Here is a 20,155-nt window from a genome sequence, read left to right as displayed (position 1 = left end):
AAAGAAGAGTTATTATATATTATTATTATTATTATTATTATTATTATTATTATTATTATATTATTATATAAAAAGGTTATTTGGTTTGGGTTTTGGGTTTACTCCATCATAAAGGGTTCCTATTCAAAAGTTCCTTGATTTATGTAAACCTTTTCTGACAATAGTGCAAAATTGTTTGTGACAATTTTTATTTTTTTGATGTAACCTCGAAAAAAAAAACTTTTGGGAAGTTCTGCAGCAGATATATTTAAATAGAAGCTTTAAACCCAAATCCAAGTTTGCAAATCTTAGTTTTAATAAAGATTCTTAAAATCTTGAGATAGTTACAGGTTTGTAAAACCTACAGACGGAAGCTTAAAATATTCAACCTTTACTTCCTCGGATAAACTTTAATAACCTTTCAATTTAAACACTAGTGTTGAGGACACTCTCTCACTTTCTCTCTCTCTCCTTTTTATTACGTTATATATTTTTTTACTGAAATGCTCACTTTGTCTTTGAGTGCAAAGTCATTATCAAGGACATCACTGATTAGATCCTGCTGTTCCTGTCTGCTGTGTCACTATTAGATTGCAGATTCTTGTTTTAAAAGACACTGTTTTCCACTTGGCTGTATATGTGCTTTAAAATCAGACTTGTTGTGAATGAAACTGAACGCTAATTTTCTGCACATTTACCGTAGAGTTAAGCAATAAGTCTGCACTCATATCCCTGAATGCTAAATGCTAAAGCCTGTACAGAATCGATAGAAAATGTAAAAACGTGTACGACTCCAGAACACGTGGCCTGTACATATAGAGGATATGCATATGGAATCAACAGCTGACATTATTTTTCAGAAAGAAAAAAAAACAATTTTTTTTTTGTATATCAGTAAAAAAAAAAAAAAAAAGATTAAATTTCACCTTTGTATTTTGTCTTGGACTCGCTGCATTAAAAACAGAAACCGGGAGAAATTTACACTCATTCACTTTAATGCAGTCATGTGATCAATGCAATTCCTCAACAGATTCTTATACAAAGCATTTAAAAAACAAACAAACATAAAGATTGCACGTCCCACTCACAAACACACACGGTGACGTCACCAGGCCACGTTTACAGAATAATGCCACGTCGAATATAAATCACGAGTGTAACTTCACTGTGGCGCATCATATCCACGTCGATGAGGTTCTACTGCCGTGTCATAGAAGGTTCCGTTACAATCCTGATGTAGACCTGCTGCATCTCGAGGCCTCTGAGACACGATGCCTCAGAAACCTTTTTATTCAGCAGCCGACAGAAAACTTTTCACATCACAGTGGAGCAGAAAAGCAAACCAGAGAGAGAGAGAGAGAGAGAGAGAGAGAGAGAGAGAGAGAGAGAGAAAGAAAGAAGAGACGCATTGTTTCCTTCACATGGTAATGCTGTAATGCCCGTTTCCACCATGCTGTCAAATGAAAATAAAGGTGGTGAGAAACTCTTCTGTCCTCATCTTATGTGAAACGATTTTCTACAGCATAACATTAGGACATCGAAACCATGACATCCTCTAACTATTAAACTCATAAACTCCTGGTCCAGTCCCTCGTTTCCACGATGATACATTCACTGCGTGGTGAAACCGGAAAGAGAGAAGGAGGAGAAGAAGAAAACGGAAATGAAGGAGAAGTTAAACGTGTCCATTGATCGTTTACCAGATGTCAATATGATTGACAGACCGAGGAGACACTAAAGGGACGATATTTATCAAGATATGATTGGGAGAGAGAGAGAGAGAGAGAGAGAGAGAGAGAGAGAGAGAGCACATCACTGCCTGGACATTTCTCCGTCCTCCACATCTATCCCGTCATCGAAGGATGCTGCTCCTGAAGTATTTGACATGCTGTAGCAGCAGATCACCTCCTGAAAGACATTGTCCTGTTCCCCTTCATCCTGTTCCTCATCCTCCTCTTCCTCTGGTGATAGACAGGACTCTGAGTAGGAGGCAGAGTTGTAGCAGGAGTCACCTCTGCTCCAGAAGGACCTACGTTTGAGCTTCTGGAGATCTTCTGCTGGGATTAGTAGTGCTTGCGGTTCTTCTGAGTTTTGATGACTGTCTGAGTGACTCAGGATGAGGCTGGAGTCCTCACTGATGTTCTGGTTTGTTTCAGATTGGCACAGCATCAAGCTATCCTGATTGGACAGCACAGCATCTGGGGGAGGAACAAAGAGTCAGAAAACCTAGAGAACAGGACAGGGACAAATGTGATAAAAGACAACAAAAAAACAACAAAGTGAAATAAATGTAGAAATAAAAATAGAAAATAGTAACAGACAAAAACAAGAACATTTTAAGATTAAGATCATGAGGTGTGGCCTCTGTGTGTGTGTGTGTGTGTGTGTGTGTGTCAGTCTCAGAAAAGAAGGTGTGGCCTCTGTGTGTGTGTGTGTGTGTGTGTCAGTCTCAGTGAAGGAGGCGTGGCCTCTGTGTGTGTGTCAGTCTCAGTGAAGGAGGCGTGGCCTCTGTGTGTGTGTGTCAGTCTCAGTGAAGGAGGTGTGGCCTCTGTGTTGTGTTGTGTCAGTCTCAGTGAAGGAGACGTGGCCTCTGTGTGTGTGTCAGTCTCAGTGAAGGAGGCGTGGCCTCTGTGTTGTGTTGTGTCAGTCTCAGAAAAGAAGGTGTGGCCTCTGTGTTGTGTTGTGTCAGTCTCAGTGAAGGAGACGTGGCCTCTGTGTGTGTGTCAGTCTCAGTGAAGGAGGTGTGGCCTCTGTGTTGTGTTGTGTCAGTCTCAGTGAAGGAGGTGTGGCCTCTGTGTTGTGTTGTGTCAGTCTCAGTGAAGGAGGCGTGGCCTCTGTGTTGTGTTGTGTCAGTCTCAGAAAAGAAGGTGTGGCCTCTGTGTTGTGTTGTGTCAGTCTCAGTGAAGGAGGCGTGGCCTCTGTGTTGTGTTGTGTCAGTCTCAGAAAAGAAGGTGTGGCCTCTGTGTTGTGTGTGTCAGTCTCAGTGAAGGAGACGTGGCCTCTGTGTGTGTGTCAGTCTCAGTGAAGGAGGTGTGGCCTCTGTGTTGTGTGTGTCAGTCTCAGTGAAGGAGACGTGGCCTCTGTGTGTGTGTCAGTCTCAGTGAAGGAGGCGTGGCCTCTGTGTGTGTGTCAGTCTCAGTGAAGGAGACGTGGCCTCTGTGTTGTGTGTGTCAGTCTCAGAAAAGAAGGTGTGGCCTCTGTCTCAGTACCTGAGCTCTGAGTGGTCACAGTTAAATCGTTATTGTGAGTAAATTCCTCTTCAGAACAATCTTCCTCCACATCCTCCTCATCCACAGAATTCCAGGCTCTGAGTTTAGCTTCTGCGATAGCAAACTGCTCCGCGACACCTGCAAACACCAAACGCAAACATTTACACCCCATGCTGATGATAAGCTCTCATTCCTGACCCGTGAAAAGTTCCGGGTTAATTAGTGTAATAATGAAAGGTTATTGGGGTAAAATGGGGCAGGTACAGTGAACTCAAATCTCTGTACCTTAACTGCTGAACATCTCAACACCAAATCAAAACACTATAGCACACACTCGATAAAACCAACACACACTCGATAAAACCAACACAAACTCGATAAAACTAACTCTCTTAATAAACCCAACACACACTCGATAATCCCAATGCACACTTGTTAAACCCATCTCACACACACACACACACACACACACACACTAAACCCAGCACACACTGTCTATATTGGATTAAGGGTTGCAGCTTCTGGCTGACAGTGCTTGTGTGTGTGTGTGTGTGTGTGTGTGTGTGTGTGTTCATCTTGGGTCACCCTGAACATCAGACCTGTGAAAACAACCAGGTGAACAGTCTCTCTCTCTCTCTCTCTCTCTCTCTCTCTCTCTCTCTCTCTCTCTCTCTTTCTTCTCACACACACAATTACAACATGAGAAAAGAAGAGAAGAAGAAACAAGAAGAAGGGACTTATGTGCTGGAGCAGGTGTGTGTGTGTGTGTGTGTGTGTGTGTAATCTTATTGAACACCATCTGCTGACACTAAGCGCCTGTGGGAGGCAAGTGTGTGTGTGCGCGTGCATGGTGAAAGATTAGAAGGTGAGAAAACTGTGAAGTCATAATCTATCTATCTATCTATCTATCTATCTATCTATCTATCTATCTATCTGTCTGTCTGTCTGTCTGTCTGTCTGTCTGTCTGTCTGTCTGTCTTTCTGTCTGTCTTTCTGTCTATCTGTCTATCTGTCTAACTAACTATCTACACTTTACCATCATCAGAGGCCCCTTAAATCCTTTAGGACCTCATTAGGATTCTCAGAGGAATTAATGAAACATGTTGAATTCTCAGTCACATCAAACCTGTTTAAACATTAGCACCATGTACTGAAATAAAAATAAACCCACATAAAATACTGTATACACACACACACATATATACATACATATATATATACATACATATTTATATATACAGTATATACACACTTCTCCAACTCTGACCCCAGATGCATGTGGTAGGGCATCCAGACCATCAGTGACTATAAGCCCAGCAACTTCTCATCATCAACCACAGACATCTCACTCCTGAACGAGCTAAATAACTTCAGAAAGTAGTCACTAAAACCTGACCTCTGAAACCCTCCAGCCCCTCACACCCACCTCCTCTGACGTTTATGCTGCACTGGGCAGGTTCAACTCACGCAAGGATGCTGGACCAGATGACAACCCTGGGCGTGTACTTAGAGCATGTGCAGAACAGCTCACTGGGGGTTTTACGGACATCTTCAACCTGTCCCTCGCCCTAGCGACTGTGCCAACATGCTTCAAATCCACCTCCATTGTTCCAGTTCCAAAACACTCCAACCCGATGTGCAACACTACATGAAGTGAAACACCTAAAGAACTGCCTTTCACTAATGCACGAATTCTGTTTGTGAACTTTAGCTCAGTATTTAATAACGTCATCCCTTCCAAGTTAATCACCAACCTTGGTGATCTAGGCATCATCTCCTCCTTCTGTCACTGGATTATGGACTTTCTGACCAACAGACCCCAGCATGTCAGGTCAGGCCACCGCTCTGCCACCATCACCTTAACACAGGTGTACCACAGGGCTGTGTGCTGAGCCCATTCCTCTATTCCCTCTTCACTCATTACTAAAGGTTTGTGCATGGATCTAATTCCATAATCAAGTTTGTTGGCGACGCCACAGTGCTTGGCCTCATCACCAACACATCTGGCTGCATGGTGTGCCGACAACCTGCTCCTTAACACCAGCAAACAAAGGAGCTCATCATAGACTTCAGAATGGAGAGATCAGATGCAATTGATCGTGTCTCCAGCTTCAAGTTCCTGGGGATCCACATGTCAGAGAACCTGTCCCGGACCTCCAACACCTCCAGCCTGGTCGAGAAAGCTCACCAGCACCTGTTCTTCCTAAGGACACTGAAGAAACATCACTTGTCTTCAGCCATCCTGGTGAACTTTTACCGCTGTGAGATTGAGAGCCTCCTGACCAACTGTGTCACAGTCTGCTATGGAAGCTGCATAGCCACAGACTGCAAGGCACTGAAACGGGTGGTGAAAACTGCTCAGCACATCAATGGAACTTTACTTCCAGCTATCGAGGACATCCAAATGAAAATCTGTCTCCGTCGAGCTCGCAGCATTCTTAAAGACTCCTCTTACCCTGCCCATACACTGTTTACCCCCCTTCCCTCCGGTAGGTGCCTCAGGAGCCTCCAGACAAAAACCAGCAGACTGAGGAACAGCTTTTTTCCTAAGGGCTCTGTCCTTACTGAACTCCGCCTCCCGGTGATCGACCACACACCCAAGCACCTGCATATTTGTCGATATAACATATAATATATAACACCATGTATATCATGTTTATAGCTTAACCCAACCTGTACGTCTTGTCCACAGTATATTCATCTGTATATTATCCTGTTCATACTGTATATACTCTACATGTCAAACTGCTTTAAGTTGCCTTGTACTTGTACATGTGTAATTACAATAAAGTTGAATCTAATCTAATCTAATCTAAATATATATATATATATATATATATACACACAACACCAACAGAAACCTGGGGAAAGAGACAGAAATTCATTCATTCATCTTCTACCGCTTATCTGAACTACCTCGGGTCACGGGGAGCCTGTGCCTATCTCAGGCGTCATCGGGCATCAAGGCAGGATACACCCTGGACGGAGTGCCAACCCATCGCAGGGCACACACACACACTCTCATTCACTCACGCAATCACACACTACGGACAATTTTCCAGAGATGCCAATCAACCTACCACGCATGTATTTGGACCGGGGGAGGAAACCGGAGTACCCGGAGGAAACCCCCGAGGCACGGGGAGAACATGCAAACTCCACACACACAAGGTGGAGGCGGGAATCGAACCCACAACCCTGGAGGTGTGAGGCGAACGTGCTAACCACTAAGCCACCGTGACCCCCAGAGACAGAAATATGAAATGAAATAAAATATTCCACCTAAAATAAATTAGTGCTAAAGCTACAAAAGATAAAAAAAAAAAACAAAGCTTTTATCACTGTGTATGTGTGTGTGTGTATGTGTGTGTGTGTGTGTGTGACTGAGCACTGATACACACCTGCTGCAAAGCGGGCCTCCTGCTCTCCCTCACTGAGATGCGAGTAGGAATTGAAATGCGACTGCAGCGTAGCAGACGACGGCTCTAAGGGCTTGGACCAGCCTTTCCACTCGATCAGGTGTGCTACTCGACCCTGAGCCATCGCCGTCGGTTTGGTCACATGATCCTTCACCACCTGAGAGATGCCTGAGGAAGGGAGAGGTCGAGAAGGAAGAAGAAGAGGAGGAAAAGCATGGAAGAGGTGAAGATGGAAAAGAAAATGAATATTTTCCAAAACACAACAGTCAAGAGATTTAAACAGCGTCTCATCCAGAATAAATGTCTGTGTGTCTGTCTGTATTATTAATAGAAATATGAAGCCCCTCCTTTCCTGTTAACTGATGCTTCCACAGTTTCAATAATACAATTAAATCTCTGTGAGTGTGTGTGGGAGAGTGTGTGAGTTGTGTGAGTAATGTGTGTGTGTGTGTGAGTGACTCAGCAGTGACTGTATACTGACTGAATGAAGGTGTGTTTTGTAATTAAAAGTGTAACCTGACAGTAAATCTGTTAGTAATGTGTGGAGTGAATCTTCACCGTTGAGTGATGATCTGGCCAAAGCTGCGATCTCCTGGATGCTGAGCGCTTTTCTGGATTTCGGGAGCATTTCAACAGGTTCATCAACCTGAAAACACAGAGACATTTAACACTTCAGGAAACAACTAGAAACCTCATCGCTTTTACAGACACATGAAAATCAGTTTAATATATATATATATATATATATATATATAAACCAAAAAGAAACTAAAAAAAGGTTTTTATAGGTTATAAATCCTGGATGCTGAGCAGCGAGCAGGTGAAATAAAGACTCCAGAGTCTTTAAAACAGCACAACGTGTAATGAGAAAGACTTCATTCATTCACTCACTCATCTTCTACCGCTTATCTGAACTACCTCGGGTCACGGGGAGCCTGTGCCTATCTCAGGCGTCATCGGGCATCAAGGCAGGATACACCCTGGACAGAGTGCCAACCCATCGCAGGGCGCACACACACACACACACACACACACTCTCATTCACTCACACAATCACACACTACGGACAATTTTCCAGAGATGCCAATCAACCTACCATGCATGTCTTTGGACCGGGGGAGGAAACCGGAGTACCCGGAGGAAACCCCCGAGGCACGGGGAGAACATGCAAACTCCACACACACAAGGCGGAGGTGGGAATCGAACCCCCAACCCTGGAGGTGTGAGGCGAACGTGCTAACCACTAAGCCACCATGCCCCCCCCCACGATCACTCTTGTTTTATTTATTTTTTTTTTTCGTGAAATAAAGAGAGATGCTGTAGCAGCATGTTGATGCAGCAGGTTTGAGGCTTTATTAACTCCGACACACACTTGAACTCTGACTTTAGGATCTGAACCAGACACTAAATCCTTTAATAAGCCGCTTGGCCTCGTGCTCGCTCACGTACAGCAGCGTGACGTCACGTACGTGGCTCCAGACTCCACCATCTCACACAGCATATATTACACGAACATTGTAAACATCTGCACTTCATAACAGACCCACTGTACTGCATTCTGACACGTCTCTATCCTTTCTGTATATAAATAGCCATTCAGAATTGTGTTTTTCACTCCATAGGGCCAAAAGGAGGAGAACAGAGACAACAAGGGAAGTTAATCTGTTGCTGTAAATCAGCATCTCTCAGGCATTCAAATAAAATCTGATATTTCTCTTTCATTAGCGTCACTGTAGATGGGATTTATTATCTGGCCTACATCTCAGCGTGTGGTCCTTCTGCCCCAACTGGGATAAAAGCATCTTCATATCGGGGTCTGCTAATATTATCCCAGGCGCATGTGGACATCGCTTGAACGTTATTTGTAGCCTATTTAGGACGAGTGTCGAGGGACGACTGAACGCCCCGATCAGGCCGAGCCGAACGCCGAGATGACGACAGACTGAGACAAAAGACACCTAAGGAATTTATGGCTATAGAATTGTAACATCTCAGATTAACCACGACTTTACGTTTGGTTTAAAATGATGCTGAACATCAGTTCTGTTAAACACACGATGTTTCAGAATCAAGGTTAAAGTGATTAAATGGTGCTGCAAGGAAACGGTTCCGATTCTTTGGATAATTAAGTGTTATCTATATAAATAAAACACTTTCTACTGAGAAACCTTCCGATTATCGTTCAGCACTTTCATCTTCTAGGGTACGTAAAAGATCTCCTTGTTTAACGTTTATCAGAAGAGTCATTTCAGTCATTTCAATACCTTCAGCGTTAACAGCGGTTCAGTTCTCTGTGTGGTTCCTGACTGGAGATCAACTTTTATTAGTGCTTTTATTAAGCTATTTTCTGTTTCTATAATCTTTACTTTTCCAACAGAATGAAAGATTTCTTTCTGAACCTGGAGGTTAATGGAAATACACTCACACACACACACACACACACACACACACAAACACACACACAAACACACACAGGGGTGCCACTAAGGGGGGAAAAGTTAGGACGATTCTAAGGGCCCATGCACTTTTGGGACCCCCAGAGGCTTATACATTTGGCACACACACACACACACACACCCACACACACACACACACACAAAAACTGCGTGAGAAATCGTGAGAAACCCTCATTTCCGGTCATCATTTGCCAACACGTGACACCGCGGGGATTCAGCTGGAGTGTCCGGGGGTTAAAGTAGAGCGTTAAACATGTCTGATGATGGAAAGAGAGAGAGAGAGAGAGAGAGAGAGAGAGAGAGAGAGAGAGAGAGAGAGACAGAGAGAGAGAGAGAGGGATAGAGAGAGACAGAGAGAGAGAGAGAGAGAGAGACAGAGAGAGAGAGGGATAGAGAGAGACAGAGAGAGAGAGAGAGAGAGAGAGAGAGAGAAAGAGAGAGAGACAGAGCGGCTCGCGATGCAATTAGCGTCACTATGGCAACAGGTGAGAAGCTGAAACAGCTGCTCCTGCTGCAAAACACGTCATTAACCTCAGTTTAGCGCGCGCAAGGAGCACGAGGCAACGGCGCCCGGTCGAGAGCGAGTGCGCGTGCACACGGTGCCCGGGACTGCGTTTAGAAAAGAGCAGTAAATAAAGCTAAAGTTCATTAGTGTTTACACGGAACTGTGCTTACGTCATACAGTGGGCGTGGCCACCGTACAGTGTGTAACATCAGGAACAAGCTGAACCATAACTAGATAAATCAGATAATAATACAGCACTTTATTTTACTTAGTGACATTAAATAAGAGCTAAAAGCTGTGGCCTTAATAATGTGGTGATAGAAAACATCTGGAGTTCGGAACTAAAACAGAAGAAGATCCTTCACAGGTTCTCCTACTGAAATGTTCCTGCAGGTGAACACAGGATCTTCACAACTGTTAGAAACATCTGCACATCTTTAAACTGGTGTCTCAGGTTCCCTTTCAGCAGAAATAAAATATCCAGTAAAACTTTCCAACAACCATTTTGTCCAGGAGCTAAAATGTCGAAACCCTGACAGTCTTCAACAGGTTCTAGAACCTTAGGTGTCTGAATGTTTTCTAGGTGTCTAACACCTCGGTTCCATCTGCACTTAGAACACTGTTAGGTGGAGGGAAAAAAAAGGTTCCTTTGGATTGTTTGAGGCCTTCACAGGTTCCAGAATTGGGCTGTAGGTGTAGATCATTGTGAAAGTTACACACTTTGGTAATGATCTACAGAGGGACCACTGGAGAACAAGTGAAGAACCCCTCACGTGTTCTGTATAACTGACACACAGCATCCTGGGGTTTAGAGAGATTTAGGAGTTTAATAAGTGTTTAACGTTCATGTTTTACAAATATAGTTTATTAGCTAATCATCATCATCATCATCATCATCAGGAGTAATGATGCTAGTGGAACTGTTCTAGCCTGTAAACGGTCTGATGTTAAATTCTGATCCATATCTTTATATTAAAAAGTGCTGTTGATGTTCCAGTTAGAATCCTACAGCATCTCGGATTGAGACACGACCGCAGGTTTGTATCCAGGCAACAAGGCGGTACTCTGTGATCTAATGGCGCACAAACTGCGCCTTCAGGAAAAACAAGCATCCGTAAACACATAGACGAGAGATAACGAGGAGAAGCTGATGATAAATAAGCGTCGGTTAGTGATGCGGATTCGTGCAGAAGCACCGGGACGTGATGATGATGATGCATCAGCGCGCAGGAGAAGGAAATAAAGAGGAAGATGGAAGACGTACCTTTAATCCGAACTGGGGTAAAGCCGTCAGGAGCATCGCACACATCAGTCACAGCCCCTAAACACGTTTATTCCTGATTCATGTCGCATTAATAACGGCTTGGTGCTCGTTTACGGCTCCGACAGACAGCACAAAGGCTTCGTGTCTCCTCTGTGAGTGCCATTAACGCGTCACTGTTCTGAGCCACCTGTTCCTTAAAGACACAACACTCTGCTTGTGTCTCTCCTGCAGGAGCAGCAGCATTTATACACAACACCTTTAACCCCTTATACACCATCCCTCCATCTCACACACACACGTGTGAAAACACGCGCACATCCAGACGTCACACAGGTTCTTCTACACAGCTGTACTGTGTGTGTGTGTGTGTGTGTGTGTAGCCTTAGCGTTCACACTTAAGTAGAACTCGAACCCTGCTCCAGCATGACAATGTTCCTGTGCACAAAGCAGCTCCATGTGAAACTGCTGTGGAGCTTCAGGATGCTGTGAAAGATCTCGAGGGTCCTGCAGGAGAACGGAGTCTGATCTCAACACCAGCGGAACACAAACCGGAGTCTGATCTCACTGACGCTTCACACAGCCACAACCAAACATCTAGTAGAAAGCCCCAGAAGAGAAGCGTGGCACTAACAGCAGTGTGGAACAAATCTGGAAGATGTTCATCATGAACCCAAGGGTGTGACGGTGTGACGTACACATACTTTACACTACACAGCGTTTCTAAGTCACTTACCTTAGACTTCAAATTGCTTGTAACACAGAAGAAACAGGCCAATGAAATGAAAGTGATCATTTGAGCATGATTTAGTGGCTGTGATCCAAACGTCAGGGTGAGATCGAGCTTTTTTTTATTGTTTTCTACAGAAAGTTTGGTTTAAAAACAACTGTACATTATTTTAGTTCATTAACGAGACTGAAATCACTTCTTATTTTAAGGAGCGACATCAAGAACAAGTCGGACGACAGAAGTTCAGGACAAACTACGTGATCGTGTGACCGTTCGGATCGGAAGGTGGTCATTTGGTGTCACTTAACATTCACATCACGCCGTCAAACCTTCAAGGTTTCAGACTCACAAAAGCAGAGACGTTTTTTGCAGACGTTCCCAACTTTAAAGCAGACGTGTTAGCAAGTTTATAATCTTTTATTTTTAATGTGTTTCTTCAGCGGTTTCCAGTTTCTGATGTGAAAGAAGCAATAAATCCTTAAATAATAAAGTAAAGCAAAAAATATTTACATTTTTTTTTTCAATAAAACTGTAATCAATGGATTATTAAGCACCTCTCACCTGGAAGAAGGGAAGAGAAAAAAAAATTAAATAGAATACAAGAAAAAAAAAATGCTATTTCTATCTGAAAAAAATTGCAGGTCATTAAACAGCATTTTGCTAATTTTTAGGTTTTTTTGGGAAAAAAAAAAAAACAAAAAACAAAAAAAAAAAACACCCTTTCATATGTACAGAATTCTCCTGAAATGTTTCCCACTTCAGTGCGAGCAGAAACACTTTTCAGATTGTTTCTGTCTCAGATGCTTTAGACGATTGCATTGTCCAGTCTTCAAGTTATCTTCTTTAATGAATTACCTTTATTTATATATTAAAAAAAAAAAAAAGAAAAAAAAAGAAAGAAAGAAGCAGGTTTTGTTTGAGCAGGGCTGGGGGTGGGGGTGATGGGGGTTGATGGTGAGAACCCACAAGAGGTTTTAAAAAAAACAAAAAAAAAACAAGAATGCCACGTAGGCAGAGTGAGAGCGCGCTAGATAAACAGAGGGATGTCTTAGAAGGAAGAATGGTAACCTTTTTCCCAGCAGCGTGAATGTATATATATTTTATTTAAAAAAAAAAAGGGGGTGGTGGGGGGGTTGGGGTGAGGCATGAGGCAAAGACCCAAGTTCGTCCCCATGAATCCAGATCAACACCTGCTCTAAAAATTAAACGGGGGGGAAAAACAAAATAAATAAAAAAAATCAGAGCCGTCAGTAAATACTTGATTCTCACCGTCTTCCTTCTTACATGTTAAAAGTAACACCAGGCTTCTTACACGCACACCAGAGAGGATAAAGCTCCTAATTAAGAGCTCGTTAACAGCATGATCGCACTCACGCCTCCAGAGCGTCTTATATACATCACCACTTCATACACTAACGCTGCGTTTTCATCTACACTGACGGGTTAATAAGAGCAGCATACACGGGGCGGGGCAGGGTGGGTTACGGGGACGGGGCGTTTTGCAGCGAGAGGGGGGAAAAAAATCAACAACCTTCTCATCCACTCTAACTAAAAGCCCCCCTCAAGAAGAACCTTTATTTTTTTCCAAAAGTGAACAAGGGAAAAAAGAAAAAAAAGAAAAAGAAAAACTAAAGAGAAGTGATTGTAGTCTGTGTCCAAGTTCAGTTTGTAGTCCTTTTCCCTCGTTGCAGTACCGCTCCATACTTTTATTTTTTAGCTGTTATCTGATTCGTCCTCTGCCTCTCGGAGCCAGGTGAAGAACGCTGTGACGGATTTGAGGGCCACGCCTTTGCCCACCTGCTCGGCCGGGTCTTTACTGGACTCCCACTTGTAGAACGCTTCCTCCTTTATCACGTCCTCGTCATACAGCGTGTCAAAGAACATCCGCAGTAAATCTGAGAGAGAGGCAGAGAGAGAGAGAGAGAGAGAGAGAGAGAGGCAGAGACACAGAGAGAGAGAGAGCGCGAGAGAGACAGACAGACAGACAGACAGACAGAGACACGGGCAGAGAGAGAGAGGGAGAGAGAGAGACAGACAGAGACAGACAAGCAGAGAGAGAGACAGACAAGCAGAGACAGACAGACAGAGAGAGAGACAGACAGACAGAGAGAGAGACAGAGAGAGAGAGAGACAGACAAGCAGAGAGAGACAGACAGGCAGAGAGAGAGACAGAGAGAGAGAGAGACAGACAAGCAGAGAGAGAGACAGACAAGCAGAGAGAGAGACAGACAAGCAGAGAGAGAGACAGACAAGCAGAGAGAGAGACAGACAAGCAGAGAGAGAGACAGACAGACAGACAGAGAGACAGACAAGCAGAGAGAGAGAGAGACAGAGAGAGAGAGAGACAGAGAGAGAGAGAGAGACAGAGAGTCAGGCAGAGAGACAGAGAGAGAGTGTGTTATTGACCCCGCCTGAGAGGAAGAGCAGCAAACACACAACCTCCTGGACCAATCAGAATCTTTACTCACTGGCCGGTTGCTCCAGTCGCACCATGAGAGCCTGGAGAGCGTAGAGTGCCTGCAGCTCCTTCTGCTCATCCACCAGGTACTTCTGCAGCAGCTTGGCCCTCTGGGTGACCTGCTCCACGTCCACCTTATACGGGTTCTCACCTGTGATCGGCCACGAGACATTTATACAGTATAACAGGCACGAATAATCGATTTAAAACTTATTCGAATGAAACCTGATGTTACTCACAGATGATCGCCGCTTGGCACACAGAGGTCATTAGAGCTCGGATGAACAAGCTGGAGGTCATCTGCTGCTCGTCGAGATTTGCCTGGAATGAATTAGAAATAAAGAAATTCTCTATTCATGCTCCAACACTTACGTTTCCCAAACCGACCAGCTCACCTTCCCATTACACTAAACTGGACCCAGTATCAGTCACGTACACGTCAAACTACTGCGGTCAGGATTAAGAGAATCTCCTTTGATTAGGATTGAAACACAACCAGAACTTACCTCCACCCAGTCATGGATCCTCTGGTTGTTGGTTTTGTCCTGAATCAACCGGTCGAGGTTCTTGCTCAGCTCCTCTGCGTTCAGCTCCTTCTTCCTGGGTTTTTCAGGCTCCTCCCCCAGCGTAAACTCCACTTTCTGTAAAACGTTCAGCGATTCTTTTGGTTAACGGAGTTATTTTGGGTTTCAGTGTGAAAACAAGCCCACAGTCTGATGGAAGCTCTAAATACAAACGATGTAATTACAGACAAGATAAAGGCAGAGTTTTGTTTGTTAAAAAAAGTTGGATTCGCTTCCTGCCAGGATTCGCAGCACCTTGTGAGAGTTACAGCTTGATTAGATGAATAAATAAAAGCGTTTTCTTACCTGTTCGGTCACGAACTTGTTAACATCCTCATCCTCAGGCAGAAAGTCTTTCCAGTTGAGTCCTGCGTCGAGCCACAAGGCACCAACTTTTTTGTGAGTCTTAAAAAAAATAAATAAAAAGGTTTATATAAAATCACACACACACACAGAGTCCATGGTGAGATAATGAGAGAGACACCAAGAGACACGCACCAGTCCTTTACAGAGTAGGTTGAGGATGTGAACCAGCAGCACAGCAGCTTTTCCTATCGACAGCAACTTCTTCGCCACCTCTCTACACACACACACACGGTTTGTTTAATACCCCAATACAATCTATTATAAACTGTGAAAGCAGTACAGCACATCTGATGTTACACACACGGAGTGAATCAATTTATCCGAACAGATTAAACGTCTCACTTACGCGCTGCTTCCTTTCTAACGGAGTTATTAGTCACGACGTATGAACTGTAAGTGCTGACCGTTTTCAGACTAGTTTGTGTATTATCGCTACCTTTAATTCATTTCTTTACTTAAATCCAGTTCCTGAAGGTTCTCATCCCCATAACACTGAAATAAAGGTTGCTGTTACAAGCTGACCTGAAGACCAGCCCCATGGAGATCCCACCGTCCTGCAGCATGGGTGTGATGATCTCTGCCAGATACAGCCAGATGTGTGGAATGTCAATAGCCATGTCATCAGCCACCTCCAGAATCTCCTGAAGCCTGGACACACACACACACACACACTTTTAGCTGGTAAATAAAAAATAATAAAAAAAATGTACAAGAGAACAATAACGTACATGTTGAGGAAAGAACAAACTGCCAAAACGAATCACTAATTACTTCCACATATAAATAAGGATCTCTACAGACAACCGATACAGAGTTTGTTCTCATGTGTGTAAACACCGAAGCACAACTTAACCAGCGTTAATGAGGTGGGATTAATACGGTGTGATTAATCAATATGGAGGCTGTAATGAACTCGTCAGCGAGTTCAGGATCAACGCTCTGAATGAAGTGAAGCAGAAACGTGATGCGCGGCGCTCAGCAGGACGTCGTCGGCCCGATTCTCTAAACTCTCGCTTGGAAAACCGTCACACGTCAGTTACAAAGACGTCCATCCACGAGTGCGTGAGACAAGGACAGATTTCACGCAAGACTTTTACAAGAATAAGATCCTTTGTACTGAGGATTCATCCGTGCATTTGTTAAATGACTGAACACAAGCTTAAGGAGAGGAAAGTTATTAAAGATATTGTTCTCGTAGTTCATTAACAAACCGATGGTATTTTATGATCTCACTAACACTAATCACTAAGATGGTTTATGTTTGTGGAACCCTGAGCGTTCCACGGCTCGTCGCTGACGGGTTTGAGGAACACTCACCCTTTGAAGTACTGATCAGGAGGTAAAATGCCAGTGCTGATTAGTTTGTGCAGAAGAAGTCCCATGTGCTCTCGGGCAATGGTGCTGCGCTCAAGCGTCGACTCCACGGCGTTACGTACAAACACGAAGAGCACCGAAGTACTGTTCAGCTCCTTTACACACTGCACTGCCTCCTACAGAGAGAGAGAGAGAGAGAGAGAGAGGGGCAGAGAGAGAGAGAGAGAGAGAGAGAGAGAGAGAGAGAGAGAGAGAGAGAGAGAGAGAGAGAGAGAGAGAGAGAGAGAGAGAGAGAGAGGGGGGCAGAGAGAGAGAGAGAGAGCGAGAGGCAGAGAGCGAGAGGCAGAGAGAGAGCGCGCGAGACAGGCAGAGAGAGAGAGAGAGAGAGAGAGAGAGAGAGAGACAGGCAGAGAGAGAGAGAGAGAGACAGGCAGAGAGAGAGAGAGAGACAGGCAGAGAGAGAGAGAGAGACAGGCAGAGAGAGAGAGAGACAGGCAGAGAGAGAGAGAGACAGGCAGAGAGAGAGAGAGACAGGCAGAGAGAGAGAGAGACAGGCAGAGAGAGAGAGAGACAGGCAGAGAGAGAGAGAGACAGGCAGAGAGAGAGAGAGACAGGCAGAGAGAGACAGGCAGAGAGAGAGACAGGCAGAGAGAGAGAGAGAGAGAGAGAGAGAGAGAGAGAGAGAGAGAGGCAGAGAGAGCGTGCGAGAGAGAGGCAGAGAAAGAGAGAGAAAGAGAGGCAGAGAGAGAGAGAGAGAGAGACAGTTATAATACCACATTTATCAGTTTAATCTGAATTCCGTACAGAGTCTGAGCTGCAGTATAAACCTTCAGGTCATTGATGTGTAGATACTCCTCTACGATGGCGGTGGACTTCTTCTCCACCTCCTCCTCACTCAGGGCCGGTTTGCTCGGAGCGGGTGGCGGCGGCGGCGGCGGCATCGAAGTCGTTTCACTCTTCACTAATAAACATAACATTTTGTAAACAATTTTTCTTGCTGTTGGATATAAATATGTCCATGTATTTAATACCGTAAAAATATTTATAACAACTTATAAATGAATTAAAACGGAATGGTTGATTTTTAGAAAACTAATAATTATCTATTAGTGTAGAGCAACAAAAACCTTGACTTTTTAATGAGTACATAAAAACAATCTATTTTAAATAAACAAACTTATAATATGAATTGTCCATATAAATGATTTACATACTTAATACTAGATTTAAGACCAAGGCACTGTGACGAACTTTACACAGTGATTAATGATGCTGTTTAATATCTGTTGCCTGTTAAACAGCAGGCGCCACCGTGTGGTCAGAAGGAGGAATTGCATTCCACACAAAACAATGATATTTATCAGGAATAAAATAAAATCAACACTAATCGGTGAAAGGAAGAAACGCATGTGTTAAATTAAGATCAATTATAAAGCTGTACAATCATCTGGATAAAGATGTTCTCCAATTCATCATCAGGTGTACAAACCCCTCTCGTTACCTGCCGTCTCTCTGCTGGCGGTTCGGTCTCGGCTTCCACGTTCCCTCTCGTCCGTCATGCTGGAGACGCGGCGTACGTCTCCGCCTCGAGACCGGTCCTCGCTCTCCCTGCTGAAGCTGCGTTTAGTGATGGGGACTCGTGTCCTGTCCAGCCCTCGGTCTCGGTCCTCACGACTGTCCCGACGATCCAAGCGATCGAAACGGTCTCGCTCGCTGCGGTCTCGACTCGAGCTGCTCCTGTACGCACCAAAAGAACACAAACTGTTCGTCAAATAGTCAACTGCAAATATTTAAAATAAAAAAAACAAACTAAAATAACGACCAGTAGGGGGCGTTTCTGCACACTTGCCTTTGAGGAACTCTGCGCTCAGACTCCAGCGAGGATGAAGAGGATGTGGATGAAGGGCCTGACTGCTGAAGAGCCGAGAAGCGGTTCAGGGTGCTCGTGGCCGGCCGACCTGCATCTGTAATAGTGAAAAGAAATCAGCATGAGATTCTGTGGTCTGGTCAGTGTACATTTAACAACGTACGCAAAAATAAATAAATAAAGTGTTGATTAGAAGGCTGCTGTTAGGAAAGAGTTAAATGTGCTGCATAATGTAAATCATTCAGGGTTAATAAACAGAAAAATGATCAGTCAGGGTCTAATATAGAACCTTGTTCAGTGCTGGTTTTGGCTCCGGTTCCACCACTGCTCCCTTTACCCCAACTGCCCCATGATCCCTTTCCTCCGGGGGCAAGAAGCTGATTGTTGAAATCCAAAGCACCAGGCTGTGAGAATTAAAATAAAGAAATAAAAAGTTCAGTTAGATTTGTCTGGTAATGAACGATTGACTACTCCAGTGTTCAGTGAAACAGTGACGGTCCTGTTTCGTGTTCAGTACCTTGGTGATCTTGCTGAGGCGGGACGTGTCGATGGGCCGGTTCTTGCTGATGGGTACCGTGTTCCAGCCCTCGTCCTGAGGCTGATTCATTCTGCCTCCTCTTCCTCGACTCGAGTCTTTCTTGGACAGAAGCTGCTGCTGCACTTTTATCTGCTCTCTGTGTTGCTCCAGTTCTGCCTCTTTATGGATCTGGTCGATGGTTTTAGGGCCCAGGTCACCTCGCCGGGGAACCCAGTTATTCTGTAAACACAGAAGAGAGACTCAGATATCGGGTCCGATAAGGAACCTCTACTGTTTACACCATGTTTCTACAACCAGCATAACATTACACACTTAACAATAAAGTTTAACGCTCTTTGGGACAGAAACAAAACAATAAGCACCAGTTTAAAAACATGGCTAATTTCTGTAAAGACGGAGCTGAAGGCGTCTGTATTAAAACATCTGGGGTTAAATACAGAAAACAAAGCTTACTTTTCTCAGGTCCAACACATCCTGCAGCATGAAGCGGATTCGTGAAGATGTTTTTCTCTCTTTAATAATTTTCTCCATTTGGTGGAAGTACTGGTCCATACGAGGCTATAACACACACACACACACACACACTCTTACCACACTATAGGAGTGTTGAGGTTCTACAGATTTCTTATTTCAGCTTCAACATCACATGACTGAAGGGGTGTGTGTGTGTGTGTGTGTGTGTGTGTGTGTGTGTGTGTGTACGCACACTAGTTACCTTGGCCTTCTCGAAGTCCAGGTCCTTGCCTATGGTAGACAGGAGTCTGCAGAGACATTCGAGACTTTCCTCATCGTGGTTCTTCAGCAACTTGACGATGCAGTCGTGCATGATCGGCTCTGTCAGCATCTTCAGCTTGAACAGCTCTCCGATAAACTTGATGTTGCCGAGGGAACGGCGGCGAGCTTGGTCCTTTGCTTCCTCCAGCTCGACTTTTAACTGCTGGCGAACTTCCTCCTGCAGGAAAACATCAGGACTCGGTCATGGTGCACGGTTTACCACATGATCGGTGTAAGCAGTCAGACTCCACATTATTTACACACAGCTCCTGATCTCCATTCTCTCAAACATGCTTTATAAATAAAATATCTGAAGATTCCCTATAAGTCCTCATGTAAAGTTAGATGACTAACGAGCCACATGTGCATGAGAGAGAGAGTGTGTGTGTGTGTGAGTGAGAGGGGTGTGTGTGTGTGAGCAAGAGGGTGAGGGGGGGTGTATGCGTGTGTGTGTGTGTGAGGGGGGTGCGTGTGTGTGAGAGAGAGCGGGTGTGCGTGTGAGAGAGAGAGAGATGGAGAGGGTGAGAGAGTGTGTGTGAGAGAGCGGGTGTGTGTGTGTGTGTGAGTGAGAGGGGTGTGTGTGTGTGTGAGCAAGAGGGTGAGGGGGGGTGTATGCGTGTGTGTGTGTGAGAGAGTGTGTGTGTGTGTGAGAGAGATAGAGAGTGTGTGAGAGAGAGATAGAGTGTGTGTGAGAGAGAGAGATAGAGTGTGTGTGA

At 44.4% G+C, this 20,155-nt stretch overlaps 2 protein-coding genes across 10 annotated transcripts in view; both read right to left on the bottom strand.

Annotated features, from left to right (window-relative positions):
• Window positions 1-917: 917 nt before the first annotated feature.
• fam131aa (family with sequence similarity 131 member Aa) lies at window positions 918-11,057 on the bottom strand. Its single transcript, XM_060887969.1, has 5 exons — window positions 10,833-11,057; window positions 7,166-7,253; window positions 6,590-6,775; window positions 3,189-3,326; window positions 918-2,177 (listed from the first exon to the last, which is right to left on the bottom strand). Exons 1-5 carry the CDS (start codon window positions 10,875-10,877, stop codon window positions 1,792-1,794), a joined length of 843 nt encoding a protein of 280 aa, XP_060743952.1. The 5' UTR covers window positions 10,878-11,057; the 3' UTR covers window positions 918-1,791.
• A 904-nt stretch (window positions 11,058-11,961) lies between these two features.
• eif4g1a (eukaryotic translation initiation factor 4 gamma, 1a) overlaps window positions 11,962-20,155 on the bottom strand; it is a 21,902-nt gene continuing 13,708 nt past the window's right edge. For 7 of the 9 annotated variants that reach the window (XM_060867008.1, XM_060867013.1, XM_060867007.1 and 4 more), the window contains 15 exons: window positions 19,372-19,617; window positions 19,119-19,223; window positions 18,645-18,884; window positions 18,417-18,531; window positions 18,110-18,224; window positions 17,762-17,997; window positions 17,088-17,221; window positions 16,264-16,436; window positions 15,469-15,594; window positions 15,079-15,160; window positions 14,887-14,985; window positions 14,524-14,658; window positions 14,257-14,338; window positions 14,028-14,168; window positions 11,962-13,454 (listed from right to left, as the gene is read on the bottom strand). In XM_060867008.1, coding sequence (XP_060722991.1) covers window positions 13,273-13,454; window positions 14,028-14,168; window positions 14,257-14,338; window positions 14,524-14,658; window positions 14,887-14,985; window positions 15,079-15,160; window positions 15,469-15,594; window positions 16,264-16,436; window positions 17,088-17,221; window positions 17,762-17,997; window positions 18,110-18,224; window positions 18,417-18,531; window positions 18,645-18,884; window positions 19,119-19,223; window positions 19,372-19,617 — 2,211 coding nt within the window. In that variant the 3' untranslated portion in view covers window positions 11,962-13,272. The remainder of the gene's footprint in view (window positions 13,455-14,027; window positions 14,169-14,256; window positions 14,339-14,523; window positions 14,659-14,886; window positions 14,986-15,078; window positions 15,161-15,468; window positions 15,595-16,263; window positions 16,437-17,087; window positions 17,222-17,761; window positions 17,998-18,109; window positions 18,225-18,416; window positions 18,532-18,644; window positions 18,885-19,118; window positions 19,224-19,371; window positions 19,618-20,155) is intronic. The other 2 variants (XM_060867009.1, XM_060867015.1) reach the window with 1 other exon arrangement.

The sequence above is a fragment of the Tachysurus vachellii genome, chromosome 1 (assembly GCF_030014155.1).
Source record: "Tachysurus vachellii isolate PV-2020 chromosome 1, HZAU_Pvac_v1, whole genome shotgun sequence".
Classification (NCBI taxonomy): Eukaryota; Metazoa; Chordata; class Actinopteri; order Siluriformes; family Bagridae; genus Tachysurus; species Tachysurus vachellii.
Note: the sequence above shows the minus strand (reverse complement) of the source record. Positions and strands in the feature narration are given on the sequence as shown.